The sequence below is a fragment of the Megalops cyprinoides genome, chromosome 11, assembly GCF_013368585.1.
Source record: "Megalops cyprinoides isolate fMegCyp1 chromosome 11, fMegCyp1.pri, whole genome shotgun sequence".
In the NCBI taxonomy this organism is placed as follows: domain Eukaryota; kingdom Metazoa; phylum Chordata; class Actinopteri; order Elopiformes; family Megalopidae; genus Megalops; species Megalops cyprinoides.
Window position 1 is genome coordinate 27,134,597 of NC_050593.1, and position 26,526 is coordinate 27,161,122.

General features: G+C 43.2%; 1 protein-coding gene across 1 annotated transcript; it reads left to right on the forward strand.

Annotated features, from left to right (window-relative positions):
* Positions 1-1,902: 1,902 nt before the first annotated feature.
* LOC118785685 (ras-related protein Rap-2a-like) lies at positions 1,903-19,930 on the forward strand. Its single transcript, XM_036540549.1, has 2 exons — positions 1,903-2,368; positions 19,089-19,930. The coding sequence occupies exons 1-2, from the start codon at positions 2,055-2,057 to the stop codon at positions 19,324-19,326; spliced, it is 552 nt and encodes a 183-aa protein (XP_036396442.1). The 5' UTR covers positions 1,903-2,054; the 3' UTR covers positions 19,327-19,930.
* Positions 19,931-26,526: the final 6,596 nt, after the last annotated feature.

Below are 26,526 nucleotides of genomic sequence, written 5' to 3' on the forward strand. Positions count from 1 at the left end.
CATCAGTTTTCATACAGATACACATGCAGTTTTCATCATGGGGTTTCAAACTGGGAACTGTCTTTCATACTTGTGGGTATAGGTGTTTTATTTTAACTCATTTTAACTCAGGGTATTGTTACTGACATCAGAACAACATAAATCTAACAGAAGGGAGCAAACTGATACAGTGGAATAGTGCAGAGAGCCTGATACCTGTATAGACTGAAAATGGTCTTGCATCTAGCTTTGTCTGCTAGCTCACAAGCATAATTGATGAAAATGTTTGTCTGTTTGTTTTTTTGACACGTTTTTGAAGAATCAGACAAGACCAAAGTACACTTCCTAAGTAAGGCCTTCATTCTCTTGGACTTTTCATATCGAAAACCAAAAACACAACACCGACACATCTTTTTGATACTAAGTCTGGCATCTCTATATTAGTTAATGCTAGTATTTTTTATCAGTGCCAATGTGCTTGAAAACCAATACAGCTGAACCCCAAGTGCTCTTTTAATCCATGCTGCATGTAATTGCACTATATTATTAAATGTTACTGTAAGATTTGCTTTTTTTGAGTTTTGCTAGCCCTCCAAAATGCTAAGGTTTGCACTGCTTATGGCTGACTACATTTCATTTCACTGTTAATATGCTTACAGTGAGTAATACATATTCCAAATGCTTGTCCTTTTGATGAGATGTTAAAATATACGCATTGCAAAAGTTAATTGATACATCTTGGAAAAAGTAATAATTTCAAAATAGTGTAGTTCACAACGATTAAACAGACAAGAGAAAGATAGTTCAAAGAGGAACTGTCATGCCACACATAAGAGAAAATCAAGAGAAAAATCAAGTCGATATTGCTATTGTGCCTCAGGTTAGTCTAAAAGCAGATGGAGTCCCCTTCACATCTCGCTCATACATCTGGATTTTCAAATTTAAGGGTTTAGCTTAGCTAGAAGCATTCATAGGGCATTATCTGTTAATCACAAGTGTGGGGATACACCAAGAGACACAAGTTTATTTTGCACAGTGGTAGCAGTGATCCCCTATTACAATAATGTCCGCACCATTGCCTCCTAGTCGTGTACATGTCCCTCTTCACCGCTCTCTATTCCAGGTACACCAGCGACACAGCTGTTCGTGTTACCATAGCAACAGCATCCGGCGTATTTCCCTCCTCCTAGATTCACATCCTCGAGTTGCAGCTGCGATTGGACGCGGGTTGCGGTGATGTCACTGTTTCAGATGTCGGCCCACGCCAACGGAAATCCAGCCCACTGAACCTGCACTGGTCGTTTTTGTGCGAGGGCCACAAGACCGTGGGCGAGGTTTACGGTAAGTGGAGGCAGCTATTGGGCTGTTCGCGCATCTGTCATGTGGGGAAAGACCCATCTTTCTCCTCCGTACGGAAGCCGGGATGAGCCAGGTTGGTTACGCGGCGGTGCGTCTCCACCCGAGAGTATGGCGGCCGAGAGTATTTCGGTTTGAGAATGACACGGAACGATGAAAGAGAGGATGGAAAAGAGACACAGACTCGGAACTTATTTTATTAACTTTTAACAAACGTTTTATTAAGCGTCTCTTGCTGAAATAAGCCAGAAGGTCAGTGGCGAAATTCAGATTGAAGTCTGAACAGGGATTTTTTTTTTCTTTAGGAGCGTCCTCGACACAGCAAGTTTTTTTTTCTTTTTTTAAAATCATGCATTCGAATAGTGATCTAAGCATATGAAAAAAGCACAAGTTATTAATTACAAAGCCGCCTGTTTTCTTTTGATGCACATTTGCAATCGTCTAGCTCCCAAATACTCATCAATGTCGGGTCTGCCGGAGAGGATTTCTGCAATGAAGCCCACCTTCAGACGGCGACTCTTTGTGCTTTGGCTGTTTATTTCACATAGCTAAGCAGAGATAGGGAGCTATTTCACGTCCTTTCGTCTATCAGGGGAAATGAAACGCAACTGTTAATTAGCAGTGCTAAACAGGTGTTTATTTTATTGAGTTTAAATGTCGACAAGAGAGTACTAGCATTTGCTATTCGCCTGCATTCATTGAATCATTTTAAGGGGGCAATGCGTGAGTACAAAGTGGTGGTCCTGGGCAGCGGCGGGGTCGGGAAGTCCGCCCTGACGGTACAATTTGTGACGGGAACCTTTATAGAGAAGTACGACCCGACGATTGAGGATTTTTACCGTAAGGAAATCGAGGTGGATTCGTCTCCTTCTGTGCTGGAGATTCTCGACACCGCGGGGACCGAGCAATTCGCTTCCATGAGGGACCTTTACATCAAAAACGGGCAGGGGTTCATACTGGTGTACAGCCTTGTCAACCAGCAGAGCTTCCAAGACATCAAGCCGATGAGGGATCAGATCATCAGAGTGAAACGGTAAGGAGGACTGCGAAAGACAGCGAAAGCAGGTGGTTAAAGGCGTCCATCTGCGTGCTTTTGACTATGTTGCTGGTGTCGTGTGTTCACGTACACATGTGTCCTGCAGACGGATCATGACGTTGGCTATGACTGGCCGCGTTTGGTGAAGTGGTCACATACGTAGCAATGTAGCTAGCTACAGTAAGAAGACGGTCAAAACTGAATTATCAGTGTTCACAGTTGTGAGTAGTCTTCTCCTCTTACGCAATACAGGAATGTTTGATGGGATGTATATCATCAAATGGGTCCAATTACTGTTTTGTAACTTATTTTTGTCTGTTGTGTATGTGTGAGTGGTGTACAGATTGTGTGCCTTAATGGTTTAGCCAATACCTGTTTTGATGTGGCTTAAGATAAGTTGTGGAAATGTTTTTTTTTTGTAATGTTGTTGCTGGCTCTGCATCATATTATGTACACTGTGCTGGGGTGTAGAATATCAGATGTAATGTATTTCAGCCAGATCATCTACCCTGTGTGAGCTGAAACTTACATTCAGTAGGGAAACAAGGTTCTAGTGACGGCACAGGCATTTAGTTACCACAATAGCTAATAACAGAAATGTCTGACCTGTACATTATGCCATTTCATTTAGTTTTTGTTATTCCCTAATATTATACATTTCCCAGCATCCAGGCCTTTGGTTGGCCATGTTGCACATAATATGCAGGCTTTTTGAAGCCCTTGTGAGAGTGTGCTTACAGTGTGTTGTTTTTACACACCAGTTTTATGTGCAAATGTGTCAAGTTTTGTCCCCCTTTATGTGAGAGGCATTCAGAGATATGAGTTCAGACTGTGCATTGCACAATATGGTCAGTGTAGGTCTGTGGTACTGCTACACCTGTAATTCCCCTCGAAGGAGAGAACCCGTGTTGGCAGGTGTGTCAGGTTTGTTCATCAGAAGAGCCCAGCCTGGATTCCTCTGCACTCTTTGCTAAATAGATTGTGTCTCTCTGGCTGCTTCAGATGCAGCCTTGTGTGTTTGACAAGTTGACTGCAGGTCTGTGTCTGCTGCAGCCGTTAATGAAACAAACAACAACAGTGCCCAGGGTGTGCTCTGGAGGGAGTGCAACACAGACTGCAGGCAGTGATTTAGGGGGTGTCATGCAACACAGATTCACTCTTATCTTCATATTGTGTGGATGGGCTGTTCACTGGCGCCACTTCTGCAGCTAATCCCTGTAGCGTAAAGATCAGTGAAAAAGTGCAGTATGACGCCCTAGAATTTAACCCCTATCTTCTGCGTGGTCCAGGATTTCCAAACTTTCCTGTGCCCTCGTACACTCTCTGCTGCTGTGGCAACTGTCGAGCAGAAAGGAAGCATTAGAGGTTGGAGTGTGTCATGGCAGGATTTCCTTAAGCAAACAGAAATGGCAGGTCCTGTGAGGGGAAAATGGTGTTTTTAATTAAGAGAAGAAAGCGAGCTGTTGAAAGAGAACAGAGTGGTACAGAGAGGCGTCAGCAGCGGTGCTGGGTGTGCAAGCAGGGGCTCAGGAATGCTTTTTACATGAGCTCATGTCGAGGGATCCGGGGAGCTGAGGCAAATGCAGTTTCCTGTAGAGGGGTCACTCACTGTGAACTTAATGCCTTTTCTGTGGTGACCTGCTGATTTTCAGGGCAGTCTGTCCACACGTGACTGCCAGCCATGTTCCAGGGCAGCAAATTTCAGGCAAGGTTTAGACACCATCAAAAATGAGTGAATGCTGCTTTACATTAGCATAGTGTTAAAAACGGTGACCTGGCACCAGCTAATGTGAACTTCGAATATATGATATACCAAAGGTGTGAAGTCTAGCGGGGCTTTTGTGGCAGGTAGTCAACACACAAACCACTGATCTGTCGGGTTGACTACTGAGAAGTCTTCAGTTCAACCCTTATTGTTCCACTTACCTCCAATCACAGCAGATTGGTCACTGAAAAGTTTGGTACTTAATGGAAGAGTGTGACAGGGAAGTTGAAGTTCTCCCTTCCTCAGAACAGACCACAGTGCAATGTATAAGATGACACAACAGACACACCAGAGTAAAATATTCAGTGTGTGGACACATGAAAGAACTTTCAGATGTATTGTCCGCACATAATGAAATTATATTTATAGTTTGTTAGTCAACAGCAAAGTCCACAAGACAATATGGTGTAACAGAACAATTAGCATACAAGCTTGAAGGAATTATCACCATTTGATTAAGGATTAACAATTAACTTATATGTTTGAAGGATATATGGCACAATAAGTCTGCCAGGGTGCAAATATCTTCCATAAACAAGCTGTTCTGTATTGAAAGCAATGATACTGCAATTTAGGTGGCAGTATCGCAAAGCAGTTGGATAAAGAATGGTTTATATCAGTCACAGCAGAGCTTGCCTTCCGCTGAATGGCAAGGTCGTTAAGTTCAGAAATACGAGGAGTTTGGAATACCATTCATATTAGCCTCTGCTTGTGGTATGTTCCACATCTAGCTGTGATTGTTAACAGAGCACAGAGAAAAAAAGTGTTCCCGTTGTTTAAAAGAGAATCTGTGATGGCATACTGCAGTAGAGGCAGTTTGGGGTCCATGTGGAAAGAGTGCAGGTCCGAGCAGCACATGCAGTCAGTACGATGGCCATTTCTGGTCCTCAGTGGTGTGTAGGTTTGCTAATGGTGGCGTCCCTTAAGCCTTCATAGGAGAGGGTGTAGTTCCTTTCTTTATGTGATCAAAAACTCAGAATGCTGTTACATCTCCGATTATGAGTCAGTCGAAGAGAGGCAAGTGCATTTTCAGCATGAGAGCGAGGCACTCACCTGCTGGTGTCCTGCATCCCACCTGGAGCCGGGGGGGGGGGGGGGTGTTCAAGGGTACGCAGACATCCATTTCCACAGACAATGAGTCAATTTAAATGACACCTTTTTACTGAGTGCCTTGGTGAGTGCAAACTGTGTTCACATTCATTACATGTCTGTAGGAGGTGTGTTTGCTCCTCCATAAATACAAAGGTAATAAAAGACAAGGCTTTATCGTCCATTTGTGTGGAACATTTTGTAGTGTGGTATCAGAACAGCAGTGGTTACATGGTCTAATACCAGGTGAATAAAAATGTTGAATGTACATGCATGTCAGTGTCACAGTTTCCATCTCTGCTCCATTGCATGCACACCAGCACACACATCAGCACATATCAGCATGTACAAATACACACACTCACACATGCATGCGCTTGCACCAACATACGTACGTACACGCGTACGGAGTCAAAAACTGCAAGATGGCTTACACACACCTGTCTAGCCAGCTGAAATTTCCTTGCTCAACAGAACCTAATGGGAATGTATTCTATTTGAAGCCAAAGAAACATCAGGATCCCATTAGGCTGCAATAACCTAAAGCCACATTTGACTTTTGGCATCACACCCAAAGTGGGTGGGGGGTGGGGGGGTGACATCATTGGCGGTGTGTATTGCAAGGGGTTACAGTACGGGAACAAATCATTTTTCTGCCCTGCTGTACCCCACTGAGTAAGAAAAAAAAAACTACTAACATTGCACAATTCATTTGTGCTAACATTTGATTTTCCTGGCATCTGTTTGGATGTGTTATTGATTTAATTAATTTAACCCTGCTGTTCATTCCAACTTGGGGAAAATGGCGTATTGCAGTTTGTAATGATGAGGGCAGTATAGTAAGCATTGCCTAAGAAATGTCCTGGGATCGGGGCTGTGCATCACTGCTCATTTCTTGTGAGACTCTTCGCCATGGGACTGAGCTGGAAGTGAAGCGTACGCCCTTCCTGGGCGGGGCATGGAGTTGTGACCGTGTCAGTCCTGCTGTCAGACCGTGTGTTGTCAGCCTGGGGTGGGACAGAATGACAGGCCAGTGCTGCTGGAGAAACTGATGGAAAGCAAAGGAAGAAAGGCCGTGACTTTGTAAGGCTGGTGCTCCACAGTGTCGTGGGTCACGGTCAGCCGGGGCAAGTCACTGTCAGTGTATGCGGAACTGGCCTAACCTACTGCTGGCTTGAGAGTATCGTTAGCTCAACACAGAATTCTTTTTCACTCGAGAATCCCATTCTCAATAGTTGTTGTAACGTGAGAGGAATTTCCCTTCATAGTACTTTTAGATCTTTTATTTTGGTCAGAGGCCATTTTTAACCAGCATTTTTGTCTTTTTTACTGTTTGCTTTTTTAAACCTTCTTCTATATTTTGCTTTGCCATCACATTCTTGGTGAGAAGCATTGGGGAGTGGTATTCAAGAGCAGTGGTGGTGCTGTGGTTGAGTATTACTGAAGACTTCACAGGGAGTAATTTTGGAACAGGAGCATTGAGCAGTGTCTGGGAGAGATGTTGGGAAGCTGGTTTGTGGAGTGGTGTTGAATTAGTATCGAAGAACAGTGTTGGGAAGTAGTGTGGGGATATGTTGAATCTTGAGTCTTGAACTCCGAGCCTCCATAGCGCCTGACTTCAGATCAGAATATAGTGCCCATGATACCCTACTTCCCAGTGTTTTCAGGACTGAACATTTTTGGAAAATTCATGTCAGACTGTAAAGATAAGCATGCAGTTGTGCAGCTATATTTTAGAAGCAAGAATGCACCACATCTGTCAGTAGATGCTCTATAGAATTGAGAGTTCACCTTTCTGAATGGTAATATCCCTTAATATTTATGATTTGCAGTCTCACCTCCATGAGGTACCTATTTTTCCCACAAGCAAATGTCTCACAGACGAGGTACTTCATGACAGAACTACAGGATTTTACCAGCATAAGCTCCATCCTGTAAAGATTTATAAGTGACTTCTTCATTTGTTTTATATTCTTCTTTTAACTTGAAACCCTTTGAAGTCCTTTAAAACTGAGAGTGTGGAACATATCATGGGTCATTTCGTGTGAGCATGTGGTTGTCCCTTGCTGGGCTTTAAATTGACAACTTCAGCAAAAATGTTTTTCCTTACCTTTTAGTCAAGTATGTGTGCATGTTGAAAACCAAGGAGCCAGTTATTACAGCGACTTCCTGTTTCCTGTTTTTTTCCATGCCGTGATGTCTGCATGTGACATTTCCCTTTAAAATATGAATGGCAAAAGTATACTGTATTTATAACTCCTTGCAACAAAGACAGCATTTTCTGATCTCCACAGGAGATTAAAGATTACTGATTTCTTAATATTTCATTTGAAAGCAAGTTTACTCCATTTCACACTGTTCTCATCCGCAGGCCTCACCTGTAGTCCCTAGAATGCACTTCTGAAACTGAACACATCACTTCTACATATTAACACAAGACTAGCATGCTACTAAAATGGATATCAGTAGTAACACCACACAAAACACAAACCAACTTTGTACAAGACAACATTCAAGCAACATGAACTCAGTCTTATCTACTCCCATCCTAAAAAAGCAATGCATTCTGGGCTTTATGTGAGGGTTATATGGCCTGAAAGGAGTTATAAATCCACAAAAGTATTCCAAATAAGTTTGTTCTTGAAACAAATGAAGAGCTTTTGTGTATAAACCCCGAGTATTAAAGGTATGGAACAATATAAATTTTTTATTGACAGGGAAGTCAGACCCAACAGGTATGCGGAAGATGGGTGAAAATTGGAAAAGAAAATGAGCATTCTACCAGCAGGTCTGGACTCGGCCTAGTCGATTCGGTGTGAAAGGTCTATGGCAGGCAAGAAGCCCTGTAACCACATTGATGTTTAATTTACAAACTTTGCAGTGTCTCTCCCGTTTCATTTTACAGTAAGTGAATGTGAGAAGCTGTCGATTTGTGCAATCAGTGGGTCAGATCTGGGATCAGCACTGGCTGTACTCCAGCCAGTGTGCAGAGCCTCAGTGAGAGGCACTTCGCCCTCTGATGTCAGCGGGGAAGAGATCTGAGGAGAAAATGGCCCAAATTACCCAGCGCTTTGCTGCATTTTTTTGTCTGGGACTTGACTGTAAAATGTAGGAGCCGGTTTCCTTATCCGTTCACTTTTTTTGGTTCAGCTGCATTAAGCATGTTCCTAATCTCTCTTGTGTGTTTTTTTTTTTTTTTCCTCCTGGTACTTTTAGGTGCCAGGTGTGATATTATTAATCAGACCTATTCTGACTGCAGTGTGAGGTCTAACGGCACTGTTCCTGTGAAATCTGTGATATCTCTCAGGTGAAATTAGCTCTGTTCCGTACAGACTGAGCTTAAAGTAGGACTGAATTGGACACAAACTAAACTTAAAATCAAATGATGAGTATGAGCTGGTACTTTGGCTCAGACTACAAGAAATAGAAGTTTCTTCCTGACATGATGTGAGCGCATGTGCATGCGTGTCTATGTGTGTGTGTACTCATGCATGCCTGTTTGTGTGTGTGTTTTATAAATGTATTAAGAAGAACAGTAACAATGATGTTCTATGTTTGCTTAGTTACTCTGGAAGTGAAGAATACTGTTCATTATACAAGGTTTATTATGGCCTAGTTGACAGGTTACACATTTTGCTGTGATACGGAGTGCCACTCTGATGGTAAAGTTCATGTTTAATGTGCCAGCAGTCAGTTTCAGGCTATTTCTCCATGTTCTGGAGTCAAAGTTAAACACAATTACAGAAATTCTCTATGAAGAAAATGCTGCCCTCTTTGGCTATACTAGTGATGGGCTAATTGTAATTTTAAAATCAGTCAGGAAACCCCAGCGTCCTATTTGGCTAAATATGGGTTCTAATTGCAAAGTTTATTCAGCATAACCCGCTGCTAAAAATTTTCTGTTGGTAAAGATGTTTCGCCATCGGATATCACTCTGCCAAACTCTAAACAAATAATGAGACAATAGTACCTTTGTTATTGCTAGCAAAAGAAGGGAATGGTGAAGAGAAAAGAAGGGACGTGTTGTTCATGACACAGGGAGCTTTCCATTATTAACCAGTCCTAGCATTTGTGGAACGTGTTACAGTGCTGCCCTCCAGCTATGGAGAGATGCCTTTCTAATGGCCGTTCTCCACATGTCTTTTTGCTTCCTTTTAACTTTGCTCCTAAATGTTTTCATTCCCCCCCCCCACCTCTCTTGGGGGCACACAGCATGATTATTACCACAGAAACAACCCGGCATTTCAAAATTTTAATAGTGTCTGGACAGTCTTCCTTCTTAATTCCCAAGATTTTATTCAGCTTTCCATGTGAATGGTTAGGAGTCACAGAGCCCTGGGGGAAGGGGTGGGCTTTAGGAATTATGGCAGTAACAGTGTTGATTAATGCCAGATAAGTGCAGTAAAATCACAGCGTGCATAGAGAAATGCATCAAAATGTGTGTGTGCAGAGCGATAATTACAGAGATAATAATGATTGCGCTGCAGTTTGCAGCATGTACAGTAAGAACCCCAGGCTACAGAGTACCTTCATTCTGCTTTTCTGAAGGGTTGCTGTGAAAGGTGATTTAGAGGGAAAAAATGCACATTAAAGTACAAACAAGAAATGGAGGATTATTATCTCCTCTCCATTTTCATCCAAGTCAGTGCTGAGCATGACGTAGCCATAAAGTCATAAAACCACAGAGCCAGACTTCCTGCAGTCTGAATGGGAGTGCATGTGGACATACTGAGTCATGTTCAGTCACAAATTTTCATTCATATTTGTATGTTTCATTGTGGTGTTCATTCATATTCATTCATATTCATTGTTTTGTGTACAGGTCCAGGACATAACTGAGTATACTCCATACCGGGAAGGAAACCTGTGTATGGTGGTGGGGGGGGGGGGGGGGGGGGGTGATACAATGTGCTGCCCCCTGCTGGGGAGTGTAAAATAACCCAATCTTACAGACTGAAGAGGTGGAGACGCTCCCTCTGAACCAGTACAGAAGCTCCATTTCCCAGTTCCGTTTTTACCACGGCTGAAAAGGCCCCATCTCGCAGTCAGGTGCGCTCTCAGTAGGGGCTCAGCACAGAGCTTTGTGTCATTCACAACAGCCATATTCATTCCAGCAGATGCATTGTGCCAGGATGAGCGAACCAGTCGAGACCGCATTCAAGCAGGTACACTGCGTAGCATGGAATCACGGGGTGCGCGGGCATGCCTGTCTGTAGAAGCATGTCTGTGCAATCTCGTCTGTCCTGTTTGTCTCTCTCTGTTTTTCTGTCTGTCCGTCTGTACATCTGTTTGGGTGCATGTGTGTAAGCCTGCGTTGCATGTCTTTTCCACTGTAAATACACACCATGTAGGCTGTATACAGGTGAACCTAATGACAGCTGTGATGGCAGTGAAGGTAAGGAGGGAAGTAGAGTCTCTGTGTGAGCCACACTGCCACACTCGTCTCTGAACAGCCTGCTCTTCATAAAGGGGCTCCTTCCCCATGCTCACATTAACAGCTGACAGGTCCCTGTGTCCATCAACACTGGCTGTAAAGCTTAGCACTCTGTCATTTTCACAAGCACTGAGATCTCCGTGGTGTAGAATGGAGTGACAGTGCTTTCTACCCAAGTGTCAGTCCAGCTGTTATTTTTCATAGTGCTTGGCTAGCCCAGGATTACCTCATAAGCCACTACACGAGGTGAATTTAATATACTGATGGGTGAAGAAGAACCTGTTATCCAGAGCTAGGCAGTGGCATGTTACTCGTGATATAGGCGTACACATCATGGCACATACATTCATTTGCAACTTAGTTGTAGTTTATTATATATAGAAGATAGTTATTATATATAGAAGATATAGAATATATAGAATTTAAAATACCAGGAGGATTGTAAAAACATTTTACCGCTAGGTTGTGATTCAGTTAGAGCCATGAGGACCTGCAGTCTCAGGTTCTGCATTTGTTCATGTCAGTGATTGACAGAGTATTTTGGTAATCTCCTGTAGTGATTCGTCTTTCAGTAACTACAAATGTAGGGCGCACAAAGTGTTGCTTTCATAGGGTAAAGGGTACGCCAGTTTGCTGCGTATTCGTTTCCTACCCTGTGGATTGTGCTGCATCCTGTTAAGATCATGGTGTGAGGGATGATCCTGCAGACTGCTGTATTTGGGAAATTATTTACTGCTTTAATTGCAGCCTTTCGCTCGTCAGCACAGTGACCTGTATTTACAGGAGGAGAGGAAAGGGAGGCTTCTGCTTTTCGTTGTTCTCCTCCACTCTGCCGCTTCTGCGTCAGGAAGCTGAAGCAAGGAGCCGTTTCCATGGGTTACCTCGAGTCTGTGAAAGAAAGCGAAGGGAGGCTGTGTAAGAGAAGCAGATGAATGTGTGTGTTTTTAATCACTCTCTCTCTCTTCACAGCATCCCCTGTATCGCCTGGTGCCCCATGACCGAGCCCGCTTTGCTGGGGTCAGCAGGCCGGCCGTTTGGTTAGTGCTGTGGAGGGAGGCATTTCCAGCGGATTGCTCTCGAGCGAATCCGGCTTTCTCAGGAGCATTGCGGGGCACGTTCTTGCCTCCCATTCCTGAATCAGCTAAAATTTCTCATCTGCAGTGAGTTTGGTATGTGCTGCTCCTGACTCTGAGCTGACCTCTCCTTGCCTCCATCATGGCCAGGGCCGTAAATCCCCCGGTTTCCTTGCTTGGTGTCCGTACCCGAGGACCCAGTAGGCCGAGATGCAGCTCCTGAGGCTGAAAGAAGCACGTACTGTGACCCACTCGCTCTCACTAATGAGGGGCAGTAGTATAGCATAGTGGTAAGGAGCCGGGCTCAACTGAAAGGTTGTAGGTTCAGTTCCCCACTGGGGCACTGCGGTTGTACCCTTGGGCAAGGTACTTAACCCAGAGCTGCCTCAGTAAATGTGCAGCTGTATAAATGAACAACATGTAACAGTGGTAACCTATGCAAGTCATTCCGGATAAGAGCGTCTGCTAAATGACAGTAATGTAATAACGTAATGTAGTGAGGAGCTGTGATTTTTACATTGGCTGCATGGCTCAGCGACCACTGCCTCTTGCCCCGATTCCTCTTGCACGCCAGTCATTGCATCATGCATTATGCAGACTGAAGAAGTCTGTGAGAGATGAGCTGGGTGTCTCTGCTCCAGTTAATTTCAGGTGAGGAGCAATGGTAGAAAAGTGCAGGGCTTGTCCTTATAAAGCCTGCAGTCTCATTGCTGCTTTTTAGACCCTTACAGACGTGTTAGATTCGTAGCGTATTTCCACTGTCACCCTCCTGACAGATTAGTTATGCCAGCATCAGTCTTTTCCTGCTGCAGCTCTCGGAGACAGATTTGAACAGTATCAATGAATGATGGGGAATATGACAATGGATAAACTAAATGCAACTGTAACATTGAAATAAAATTGCACTTTGGAATGCCATTTTGACACAAATCAAGAAAAGGTAGAGGAGGCATATATTTTCCCGGACACTTTTTTTGAATAATGCATGCGTGATAGGTCCTTCAGCATCCTCAGGGTCAGATAAGCTGTCTCTGGATGTCAGTGTGGGTGCCTGTTCTGATCTCTGTTACGGCCTTCTCTCCTTCCTGTCATCCACCCCTGGCTCAAGTCCGTCACCCGCGCGGCCTTCCCGCGGGCAAGCGGCTCGGCCCTCGGTTGCCGCGGCAGCCAGCGTCACACGCCTCCCAGAATTGCAGGCTTCGCCACTGTTATTAGGGCTATGTATAGAGCCTCTCCTCTCATGCCGTGGCTCATGCCTCCCGAATGCCTCGCACTTCCTGTGTCGCAGGGACTCACAGCGGCCTTGTGTTTTCTGCACCTACCTTCCGCTCTGACAGGACGAAGGCCAGTGGGTTATCGAGCGGAGCAGCGATGGTTCGATGCCGAAATTACAGGGGAGGGAGTGTAGCGGCCAGCGGCCGTGAAAGCTCTGTTTGAAACAATAAACGAACGGACAGGTAGTTGCTGATTCATGGCAGCCATATTACAGTTGTTTCCGACATAATGGTGTTAGTGAAATGGGGTAAAATTCTCACTATAGGTTGCGTCCTGTCTGATAATGCACCATCTGAAACATGTTTAATTGAAGCTGTGTATCTGAACCACTGCCTAATGTGTTTGAGTGTAAGGATTAGGTGAAATTGTGATGATCTGGTGCCTCAATGCCAAGATGAGCTTGTACTTAGTGGAAAAAGTACTTGCCTTGCTGAAGCATCCTACCCCAGCATGATCTATCTCTACCTACCAGGGACCGTTATTCTGCTGAGTGCAGTCCCCATGTATTTGTCTTCATTTCAATTTCTTCACATGCATTTCAATTTATTACTTTCATTTGTGTGTTTGAAAATTTGCAGGGAGCACTTTCCCCAATTGTAGAACCAAGTCTGTGGGAAAGGTTTGTCCCATGTATTCAGTGCAAGTTTGTTTCAAGGACCTCATCCCTGATGGAAATCAGTGCCTACCAGTAACATATGCAGACAGATTACATGGTGACGGGTTTGTCTTTGAGAACTGAAATATCTTTTTTTCACCGCCTGCACGCACTGCAGACAGCAGGCTGTGCTGGTTGGTTTTTCAGACTGATGGGAAGTAGTGAGTCATTCCAGAGAGTGATTCATCGGCACAGAGTGGAGCAGACAGCTGGGGACAGTGTGAAGGGACAGGTCAAAAGCCTGGCAGTGCTTCAGAAATCACTCTTACCCACGCGCTCCGTGAGCTTTCCACTGCAACACAGTGGAGAGGAAGGCCTACTAAAGAGCTGATCTGGGCTTGTCACTAGCATTGTGCAATGCTGTGCTGTGCTGCACTGCCTCATCTTTCACACGCACAGACACTTGCATATATATGACAGACATGCACACACGCGTACACTGATGCACACATAAGTGATATGCGGTGGTTTGGCAGCATGCAGACAGGTGGCAGAGTGAGGCTGGTGCTGAGTGGAGTTGCAGCTCTCCCCACTGTGGCGCTGTGCAGTGGAGATTAAGAAACGGCGAGCTACTCCAGTCTGCACACTTGTTTGTGCCCAGCACAGCTCAGCACAGTCTTCAGGTCAGTCTCTACATTTGCCTGGAACAGCTTAGTAGAACACATTATTTACACTCAACTGACACAGTGACACAGCCCAATAAAGTACAGTCTCTACACTCACCAGGCACAGCCCCGCACACTATCTATATTCAGTTGGAACAGCCTAGTAGAACACAGTCTCTGTACTTACCTGGCACAACCTAGTAGACATAGTCTTGACACTCACCTGACACAGTTACACAGCCCAGTAAAGCGCAGTCTCTACACTGACCTGGTAGAGTCCAGCGCACCGTTTAAATTCACCTGGCACAGCCTGGTAGAACACAGTCCATCCACTCGCCTGGCACAACTAACCTCCACACAGCTGTACCCATGTTTACTTGACCCTTCCCAGCATTACTCATTTTATGAATAGAACAGCCTGGTTGGTGGCTTAGCACTCATAGCCCAGCATGCTCTTTTATCAGGCATGCCGTCCTGGAATGGTTTGATTGGAAGGGCCTGACCCTTTGCTAAATGCATAATTACAGTAGTGGGTCTGAAGAGCAGAGTGTATTGATAGTGTAATGGAAGAGTGTGTGTTTATAATAGTCACAGAGTTGTATTGAAATAGCACATTGTAGATTTGGGCCCTTATTGATGGGTTCTTTTGTGGTTTCACTCCATCAAAGAATGTGCATCTGTGCTTCAAAGGTGTTGTAATTGTTCACAGACGAACTCCAAGGGATTGCTTTTATCATCCAGCAAACATCTGGTTTAGTAAATTCATCTAATAAAGAAAGAGGTAGGCTTGGTCCAGTAATACTAGACATCCTGATATTTATAGATATTGCCGCTGTAGTTTTCATAATTATGATATGAAAAAGTGTGACCAACAGTGTAGGTGTGCCGTTCTGAGGGACATAGTGTGGAAAGTGCATATATCAGGTTGTTGTGCATTTAGATTGGATTGAGAGTGGATAAAAGAATTGCAGATCTCGTACTAAAAAATAATATATAACTGACTGAAGTTTAAGCTTTCGAAACATATAAAAGAGGGAGAGCCAGTTGGCATCAACAGTTTTGTACTGTTGACTTGCAGGAAGCAAGTTTCACTAAAAAAGGAATACTAGACAAACATTATGATAGGAAAATGTGACAATATGACAACAGGAAAATTTTGATCTCACCCAACCCTAGAAAGACCTATAACTTAAATGTATGAAGGAAGTAAAACATAATAAAGCATGAAATAAGTGATAATGCTTTATTATCAAGTAACTGATGATTGTCATAGGAGACATTGTCTGACCTGATATTTTAAAACAGGACTGTTTTGCTTTGAAATCTGAGAGGCGATAAAGCACAAGAAAAAACACATGAAGATTTACTCTTACAGCTGATATTCTTTTGATTGATTGCTTTTGACCATGTTTGCCCTTTTGTGAAGCAGATCTGAGGGAAAGTACTCGCTTTCATGGTTATTTTTGGTTGTCACACAAGTATTCCAGGATAATCTCTCATATGCACATAAGTACTCCAGGGTAATCCCAGTGTGCCCACATGAGGTTTCCTCTGGAATCTTCCCCATGGAATAGTGGTGTGGTTATGATAGAATGTCACAGACCCACAGCTGCATAGCTCTAGGGTGTGTCAGGGATCACTGTTCAGGGTAAAGTGAGGAGGGTTGAAGGTGTGTCCCTTCCTAACCCTAATTCTCTGGTGACAGTGTAGCATAGTGGTTAAAAAGCGAGACTCGTAACCGAACGCTTGTCGGTTCGATTCCTGACTGGGGTACTGCTATCCCCTTGGCCAAGATACTTAACCCAGGATTGCCTCAGTAAACATCCAGCTGTATAAATGGATAACATTGTTAAAAATGTAATGTAATGTAACTCTAATCCTAACCCTCGAAGAGGGATGTGCACGCACATCCCCACACCATAAAATCTCTCCATCTACACACATGTCCACAACTGTCATCAAATCACTAAATCTTCTATCACAACAAGACTGTTCTGCACACGTTCAGTGTAGTACTGTTAGTATCTATTTGGAGTCATTTCACAACTTCTTTGGAAACAAGTCATGTGCTGACACAAGTAAGTTGAATGAAAGTCCAGACTTATTACTCTTCCTGTTCTGGAAGCCAGTGGAATATAAAGCCAGTGGAAATAAATTGAGATTCTTTATCAGGGTGGATTTGAGACTGAGCTTTTTAAAATTTAAAAAGGTCCAAAGAAAATAGACTACAGAAGCTATTTTAAGATTAGTTCTGTCAGCAGAAGTAGACATAGGCTAAAATCAGTTAAAGGACAGTGACATAAGGATTCTAGGGCATATTATTTCAGGTAGAGAGTTAGAAATGCATGTAAAATTTTACCAGGATTTGTAGTGGAAGTAGAGACCCTAAATATGTTTCAGAAAAGGCTTGACACAGTCCTAGATATACTCTAGGCTATGGACAGGATGACAAACCTGGATGACCATTAACCTCCTCATGTTCTCATATGTAGGGGCTATATATAGTAATGCAGACATATATGTTTGTGAGACAGACTCCTTTATCCAGACAGAGCAAGTGTGTATTTGCAGTTTTACTCAAGGCATAAGAAAACTGCTGGTTTCCCCAATGGTTTTCCTGGAATGTTTAACAGAATAAGGAAGGCAGAAATCAGAGTTCAATCTGGGTTTGTTGGAGTACATCAGAGTAAGTTTTCAGATGTAGCAGAGCTGCACTTTCTCATCTGTTGAATTCACCTACCGGTACGTTCATGAGTACCTTCATTAGCAAACTGCGGTATTGTCATGTCTTGGATAACCTCTGCTGAGGAGTTGATGTGTTATGTGTTATGTTATAGAATAGCTGTGTGTGTATGATACCCCAGTGAGATAGAGATGTTTGATTTTTTTGGTCCAGCATCAGTTAATAATTTATTGACGTGAATCTTTCATTTTGAAAGAATAGCCTTTGAAAAGTATAGCAAAGGTTAGTGCCCCCCTGTGGTGCTTCATTGTTAATTCCTCTGTGCTGCTATTTGGACTCAATAAATTTGATGCTTAGGCCATAAAGCTGCACTGCATTCTAAATAAGCACAGGAGTATCACAGTGTTTTTTCAGGCCAACTATAATCTGTTTTAAAAAGCATGTCAAACAGAATGAAGTCAGAATGATGAAGTGTAGGAGCACCTTAAAATTGCACAATTTGCTACATTTGGGTGGTATAGAAACAACAATTCCACACTTCGAATTATGAAATTATGAAAACATAAAGGGGCAGCAATGTAGCACAGTGGTAAAGGAGCAGGACCCGTAACCAAAAGGTTGTTAGTTCAATTCCCCCCTGGGGTACTGCAGCTGTACCCTTGGGCAAGGTGCTTCACCTGCAATAGCCTCAGAAAATATCCAGCTGCATAAATGGATAATATGTTAAACTGTAACGTATGTAAGAGCGTCAGATAAATGACAATAACTTAGTGTAATGTAATAAAGGAAACGTGTCCAGTTATGGTAGCATGGATATCTGGCCTCTTGATTAACACAGGAGGAGTAGTGCTTGAAGTGTGTGCAGTCGTTGTGGTGCTCACAGTCGGCAGCATCCTGTCAGTCTTCTCGGTGTTGTTCATTCATCGGGGTCCCTGAAGGAGTGGTCATTACACCCAGCCTGCCAGATACATCTTTGTTTTCACCAGATTAAGGAGGCGGACATGGCGGTTTCTCCTCTTGTCAGTTCTGCTGTTATAATTCGGAATCAACTGTCTTCCCAGATGATTCGGCGCATTGTGTGCGTAACCTAGAGAAAACTGGGCCAGTGGTTAGATCATGTCAATATTCCTTTAGCTTCTCATTTTTTCACAGGAATATTTCATCTGTACCTCCGCTAGTAATATTTTGTAAAATAAAACGACATAGTTAGTTGCATATTTAGGTACCGGACATCTGTCTTTACTCTTAAAATTGAACAGATTTATTACAAAGTATCTTCAGTGAGAGAGGGAGGGAAAAGCCAGTATGTGACTGTCACGCCAACAGGCACTCATGTCCTAGTGGCAGCCTAATATGGACACAGCAAAGGATTCAGTGCACAGGGTCACATGCCTCCATTCTCTCCCAGTGGACCGATGTACTCAAACACCCACTTCCTGTTCTTTCTGCATCTGGTGGAGCTATCAGTGATGATCGAGGCTCCAGGACAGGGTTGGACAGATTCATCAGTAGTCTTGCCTCCAGGGAAAGAGTGCACCTAGCAGGCCAAAGCCGGATATATGCTGAGCATCCAGGCTAGGAGCAGAAATTAGTGTAGAAAATGAATTCTCTGGTGCGCTAAAGAGCTATAAGTGTCATTTCAGTGGTGAAGAGGTCGTAATTATATGCCAGTTTCGGGGGGGGGGGGTAGGTCCAAGCCAGACATGGGTTATACTTTCCACATTAAGGGGAGAAGTAAAGCTCACTTCTGGTTCATTTCTGTTCACTTCTATTTCAATATTAGAATTTTGGGGGAAAAATTGCACATACCCACACACATAGTATAATGTATATATATATAAGTATATATAGACTATACACTGTGTGTGTGCTGTTTTATCCATCACTTTGTAGCAATCCCTTGGTAAAAGGTGTATAATGAATCAGCCTGCTTCCAGCTCTACAGTGGAAAACGGGTGTAATGAGCCAGCCTGCTTCCAGTTCTACAGTGGAAAAGGGGTATAATGAGGCAGCCTGGTTCCAGTTGTCCAGTGGAAAATGGTATAGGTGTGGAAAGAGCATGGTCCCATTAGTGTTGTGCATAAGGGGCACAAGGATGTCATTCCTAATAGCTGTGGGCGTTTGTGTGTCATTCTCAGGTACGAGAAGGTGCCCGTGATCCTGGTCGGGAACAAGGTGGACCTGGAGAGCGAGCGGGAGGTGTCGTCGGGCGAGGGCCAGGCGCTGGCCGAGGAGTGGGGCTGCCCCTTCATGGAGACGTCGGCCAAGAGCAAAACCATGGTGGACGAACTGTTCTCGGAGATCGTGCGGCAGATGGACTGTGCCGCCCAGCCGGACAAAGACGACCCCTGCTGCTCCTCCTGCAATATACAATAGCCCCTCCCCTGCCCGGCGACCAGTCAGCCAACAGGAAGCTCCGCCGTGAAGTCGGACCACGAGAAACAGATGCAAGCGGACAAAAAAACGAAAATAAGAACAAGAAACCAATGGTGAATTTGTTTTGGGTGTTCCTTTTCTTTTTCGATGCATATAACCAGTCATAAGCAGTGATTTAATATTGTTTTAAAAAATAATGTTGACAAAAGTGAGCGAGAAGAATGCGGAGAAGCAGCAGCGAGAGGAGGAGGAGCGTGATTGGCTGAGAACGCTCCCTCCAGCTGGTGGGCTCTGTGACGTGTGTGCTTTGGCGGGGGGGTGCGTTGTCGCGGATCGCGGAAAAGTTTCGCTTCGTGTCGTTCTGCAGTTTGATTTGCTCGTATTCTCTTGAACCGGTGGTTTTTTTGTAGCGTTCGGTTTCCGTTTAATGACCCGGTTCCTTTCCTCGCGGCTCCGCAGCCGGACCCAGCGTGGAGGCACACGCAAGCCCACGCAGTCGCAGGGCGGGAGGTCACCCTCTCCTCCGCTCCTGCTAAACGCTGATGAGTAATCGATTTGTTTACCAGGTTTCTCTGCACAGGGAAAGAGAAGCCTCTTCACTGAGCCAAGGGCGTTTTTCCTCTCCTCTCCGAAGCTCCCAGGAGAGAGGCAGGAGGAGGATGCCTCTGTCCCCTCTTTTTCTTTTTCTCATTTCAGAGGAATGGAAAAAAACCGAAAGAGGACAGGGAAGCCGGTGTTCTGTTGAACGTCATGACAGTGTTGTTGTCTGCTCTGTTCTGTTTTATTTCTGTCTTTCTCCTATCTCAATTGTATGCAGATCGCAGCTCACGAACCAGGCTTCCTGTTAAGAGGTTCCTTTCACACAGCCTGTGATTGTTACGGTTCCAGGTAGCTCTGGTTCATGGCAGATCTTTGAATCTGACAGCTCTAGTCCTAGCCCTGATGGTACAAAGACGCCATCGGTCAGTATTTTGATATCTCTGAGTTCAGGATCGGACGGCGTTGGCCGGAGAAGATGCCAAAACTCCCAGCTGGCTTTGTTTTCTCTTTTCATATGTTCCAATTGGCTGTCAAGAGACGCAGTTGGCAGGGCCGCTCAGAAGCATTGTCCATGCACAACCACAGTGATTTCATAGCATCCCTCCTCACTTTGTATTCAGAACCATTTGATTCATCATAGGGATAGTTGTGATAATGACAATACGACAATAATAAAGTGAAACCCAGCTGCAGGTCTGTGTAAATATTTTGTACGGAAGGTGCGAGCTCTTCAGAGGACACTGACTCAGCACTAAGAGTGGAACTGACAACCGTATGCATGGCTAGTTAATGACAAAAAAAGATCACTGTGTTCAGTTACTTTTAGGCAATCCAAGTGTGCAGAACGGGGAAAGGGCGCATCCTGAAATGAACCTCAGGAAACTGGACACTGTTTGAGCTGCACGTCTGTGTGGACACGGAGGGGGAAAAAAGGCCTAATCTTGTTACCATTTTCATTGTTGATTTTTATATTTTTTTATGTGAGCATTTACTCTTCCCGCCCTAAATGAATGGTGACACTGTTTTGTTAGGCACCTGAACAATAAAAACGTCTTAAACAGAACAGTTTTGGTATTAGTCTTTTTCTGAGGTGATAGCATAACCAAAAGGCAGTCTTTGCCCAAAATGCACACATATACCCACGCGCATATGTGCGCGCGCATACACACACACACACACATTTCAGGAAGGGACAAGAAGTTGAGCAGATAAGGGAATCCAGAGCATGTTTTTATTTTTTCTCCCAGAGATGTTCATATTGCTCAGTGAACACTGAGCACACAGCACTTTGTAATGCTAAATGCTGTTTTAGATCTCTGAAGGAAAGTTATCTCTGGCCACAGGCAGTGTTGCTTTGCAGTTGTCATGAATTGTTTTTCTTTTCTTTGGTTCACAAACACTTCTCCATGGATTAGGTTGTTGTCTTTTACTTGATTACTGATCAATAGTAATCAGTTAAATGCATGTCATTCTCTGCTACATACTCTAGTTGCTGCAGTAACACTTCACAGTATGCTCATGTGTCAAAGTATACACTGTGTGTACAAAAATGCATTTTTTCATTCATGAACACCAGTCTTTTTTGAATGAGTTGAGTGACTTAGACCTGGTGACTAAAAAATTACAGCCCATCAGCACTTTAGTGAATTAATATAACTGCTTGGTTTAGGAATAAGTACAGAACATAAAAATGGCATGCAATTTTTTTTCCTTTTGGAAGAGAATGTTTGTAATTATGTGGTGTCTGGGGATCTGTAAACTTTTTTTGGCCCATGTTAAACACATTTTTATTGCTTACCACCCCACTTATAGCCCAGAGATATTTCCTCCAATAAGATATTTTTTAACAGCATTTTATTTTTCTCCCTGTACTTTTTGTTTTGTTTTGTGCAGTGTGCTGTTTATGGTCGGTAGCACTTTATAGCAGTAATACTGCAGCTCTTTTTCCCTACTTAGCGAGACAATGTTCAGTGGGTATAATATTTTACCCTTTTATCCTGAGCTATAAAGTGAATGAAGAGCAGACGAGCTGGTATCTCTTTCAGTATGAAGCTGGAACACGGCCTCCAGCACTGGGAGCCGGGGTGAGCGGTATCCCTATCAACGTGTCTGTCGCTGCTCATTGATGAAATGCCTGTTTCCACATCATGTGTTTCATTATCAGTCTGTGGGGAGAACACGCTGATGCCCTTGCCTCTGTGATTCATGCCCCTGGAGACAAGCCCACTGGTTCAGGGTGAGGTTGTACTTCCTGGGCACCCTGACCCACACAGGTCAGCCTGTGAACCAGTATGACCACTAACCAGCACCCTCTCTGATGTCAATTTCACCTCTTACTGAGGAGACAGGCAGGCTGTGGCTTGACAATTGTAATAACTATATATAAAGCCCTTCTCATTACATGCATTCAAAGCATTTTCCAGTTATAAAACAGAATTTGTACAATAACAGATGGCACAGAAAAAAAGTTAGAATAAGCAATAAAACAGACTGTGAAAAAGAGGGAAAGTACAAAAAATTGTCAAACTGTACAAAAACAACTTGGGTTAAATTAACATCAAGTGTAAACTAAAATGTCTTTAAAAGATTACTTAAAATTAGACATTAAGGCTGCTATTCTGGCATTGTTTGGAAGTCCAGTCTGGGGCCCTAAACGAAGATAGGTGAAATTGTTTTTGGAGTGACCAGTATAACTCTGAGGTCCGTTTCAGAAGATCAAAGCATTGTCTCACTTTAATAAAAGCTCAGTAGTGTACCCTGGTGTCAAACCATCAAGTGTTCTAATAGTAATTAGTGAGATGTTAAAATCAACACTAAAGGCCACTGGCAACCAACATAAAGAGGCCAAGATAGTTACGTATGTCATTTTGTTTAGTTTAGTCAGGACAGTCACTGAAACATTTTGAACTACTTGTAGTCACAATAAAACTAACTAGGACAGGACTACAAGGCATTGCAATAGTTTATATTTATGCCTGATATGTTTCTAATGCAATATGCCACAGGCATGTTACTTTTGAAATTTGAATACATTACATTTAGATAAGAGCATGTTAAATGAAGCACCATTATTGCTCAGTGAGTTTATCTCAAAGAGTTTATTCACAATTGTTTATTGTGCAATTCCTCAAATACTCCTGCCCAGGCATGATTGCTCTCACAGTACAGTAGGTTTTGTTTGTTTTGGAGCATTTGCAAAAGTTGATTCAAGCATTTCTAAATGGGTGGTATTTTTGGGGGTATCTGTATCCTGTGCTGTGTCCCAAGATATCATATGTATCCCAACATATCATGTTTTTCTCACTTATTAATGTGAGTCACAGATTGTAAAAGAAGTCATTTTCAGACTTACAACAGAAAGCAGGAGTACACTTTTCAATGTTTTCTGCTTTTTGGCCCTCATAGGCCCTCATAGAAGACCCATGGATGAAGCATGGGTGTGCAAGTAGTAGGACCTACTCTCAGACCTAACAGCAGGAAGTTAAAGGCAATATATTGCAACACAAAGCTCAGAATTTCAAAGAAATTGATCAAATTTTTCCATGTATTTGATTATTTATTTGCTGCTAAAACTATCTTAGCCAGAATAACTTACATAGCTAACATTTTCACATACAGAAGACCCATCTGTAGCATTCAGGAGGATACATTCTTTAGAGCCCTTTGCTGGATAAATTGTGAATAGTGTACTGTACCACAGTATACATTCGAAGAAATGTAATGTGCAATACATGTGCAATAAACAAATAATTAATATGTTTGATTATGTAACAATGCAATAAATGTGTGTAATATGTCAAATCAATGAGTGTGGTTGCTGGCATGGTGAAGTGCAGTCCAGGAACAGAGAGTGATGCCAGGAACAGAGCGTGCTGCCTGTTGTGAAAATTCAAACCGTAAATGAAAAATCTGTGATCGATGAGGGTTTTCAAAGATATTTTGCAGTGATTACAATACATAAGATCAAAATAATAAGCCATCATATGCTGAATGGTTTGTTCCTTTCAGTTAAAAGTTGTTATGTTCACATCACTCACAGTGCTGTGGGTAGGTCAGGCAGTCAGAAGTACAACAAAACACCACTGTTAATCTCTTCCAGACTTGATGCGGAGGGGATTTGCGGAGGGGATTTGTGGGACCCGAGTTGGGCTAACCCAGTGTTTGGTTCCTTTAATCAGATATCGAAGCCTTTTTCAAACTTCCAGAATCAAGTTCACTTGAGGTGCCCTCAGGTCCTCTTCAAATGAACTGGTGTATAGTTCCCCTGAAGTTTTTCAAGTGTGAAGGCAATCTGCTCTGTTTACAGAAACTGAAACATCTGTCGACTATCTAGATTTTGATTCTTTTCACTTTTTCCACATTACGCATTAGTGTAGGCTAATCATGGTTTCAATACACTTTGACTCAGTACATTTACATTCTGGTACTAAGCATGACTTCATCTTGGAGACGACTGCCTGTTGCAGAAGTTGAAAGCGAGCATCTGATGGAATGCATGTGTCATCAGAGACTGATTTCTCCTAAACCGTCTGAAAGTAACCTAATGTCTATAATGTCTCCCTTCCAAAAGCAGTGCATATAGATGTATGCAATAGAGAGGGTCACTCATATGCCTCATATAGTCCAGCTTTTTCCTTTTGTTTGTCATTGTTCAAAGCGAAAAATGGTATTGAGGTGACTGGTGTCTAAATTAGCCCTATTATGCTCTACTTTTATGTTGTCAATAGATATTCTTTGAACATATCTTACTGCTGTTTTTTTCCAGATATTGTGCTTGTGAAGAGAGTGGACTGACTTGTTCCTAGAGACTGTAGTGAAACAGGTGGTAAGAGGCAGGGGGCCACTTCGCTAATGACTTCGGGATTTGATGAGTCCTTGTCGGTAAATCCCTTAACTTCAGGCCATGCTGGATTGCTTTCCAGTGCATCACATTTCTATGGATGCAGCTGAGTTCTGTGGAGTTCTGGACTTCTGAGACAGACAAGCGCAGTGCTCGCAGTGCTTTGGCTGCAGCAAGAAGTCACGATGCCACTGATACGGTTCAGAGGTGACTTTTCGAAGTGATTTTTCCACTTTTCACTTTTTGTGTTTTCCATTAGATGTTATTCCCTGCTTATTAATGATTACTATTTTCCTTTTTGATTAATTCCGGTTCAAAAAATACACTGTGATTCCAACTTGTCCGTATTCAGTTTTAAATACTGCAAAAACAAAGACTGTCAATTTCAGGATAATGTTTGACATTGCAAGCCAAGTCACAGCCATAAACAACTTACATGATTTTGTGTGTCTTGTGTATCAATCTTATCAAAAAACTAGCCACCCACACAAATGACTATTTCTACTGGAGTGTGTCATGACTAAACACGCCATTAATAATAATATCGCAGATCTTTGTCACATGTACAAATCAGAAACAGGGTAAGGAAATATCAGCATTGATATTTTCAGAATGGAGGTGGTAAGTGGCAGTGAGCCATATCATTAAAGACTGGCCAAAGTATATGACTGGTCTCATTCTAGCATATTACATGTCCCAACTGCAGGGTCTGATGGGAAAAGTCCACACACAACTGTGGTGGCCATCGGGGTGAAGTGACTGAGTCCACTGTGGAACATACACAAAGCTTTTCTACAAATTTCAGGTTGAATACTGTTTTAAGTTGTCATATTCACTAAGGCTTTACATTGGTGCACACTCATTTCTGTCAGTATTGAATTTACTATGTTTTGAAAATATTATTCATATTCATATCATTAATTAGTATTAATTCTTGACTGTGTGGTATAATACAGCTATTTGTAAATTCAGTGATACAGTTTGGGTAGGTATCAACAGCCATAGCTGTTACATACCAATATTCATTTGATGGAAGCACATATTTCCTAAGCTAAACTGGTAACTCTGCTTCACAGAATAACCACCAGACCTGTTACATCTCCTCCCCCACACCAGTGTTTTAGCACTGAATGACACCAAGCAGTTCTTAATCCTGCCCCTGCCTGCTCATAGCAAAGCCTGTACTGGGCAGGTGGTGGTATCCTGGCTGTTTATAGTTTTAACTCCACAAAATCAATAAAAAGAGTGGAAAACCTGACTGGCCTCTAGCCTAGGTTTGCCAGCCTGGATCTTATAGAACAGAGGGAAAAGAGTAGAGATGGCAATCATACGACATGGGTTTTCACACCTGAGCTCAGTGCTATGGGAAGGATAGACCTGCCCCTAGCCACGCTGTGTCTATGCACTGACAAACACCATGCGAATATTTATGTGAATGTCTTAGCTGGTCCAATTTATCCTCTACAACAATGTTCCACGCTATCCCCCAGAACCAGCTGCAGCACCATTGGCTGTGTGCTGGAAGTTTCACCTGGGCTTCAGTGGCCCACCCCTAGAGCTTCATGTCCATACGGAGCGAAGCTGACTGAGACTTCGAGAGAGATAGAGTGAGAGGGAAAGACATAGACACAGAGCAGGGGGGACTAAAGCCAGGATTGGGGGTGGCTGAGCGCCTTAAACAGTGTGGGATGTCCTCTGAGCATAATGGAATTATACACAGGAATAGAGAGAGCACACTGGTCTACTTTCAGTTTTATAGAGAGACCAGGAACAGTATCAGTGTGACATAGTGAATGCACTGAACAGTGATGGTGTGTGAA

What these genes read in the sequence shown, in the direction of transcription:
- LOC118785685 (XM_036540549.1), top strand. Translation starts at nt 2,055, where the DNA reads ATGCGTGAGTACAAAGTGGTGGTCCTGGGCAGCGGCGGGGTCGGGAAG. An exon ending in CAGATCATCAGAGTGAAACG is followed by an intron (nt 2,369 to 19,088) that starts GTAAGGAGGACT and finishes TGTCATTCTCAG; the next exon opens with GTACGAGAAGGTGCCCGTGA.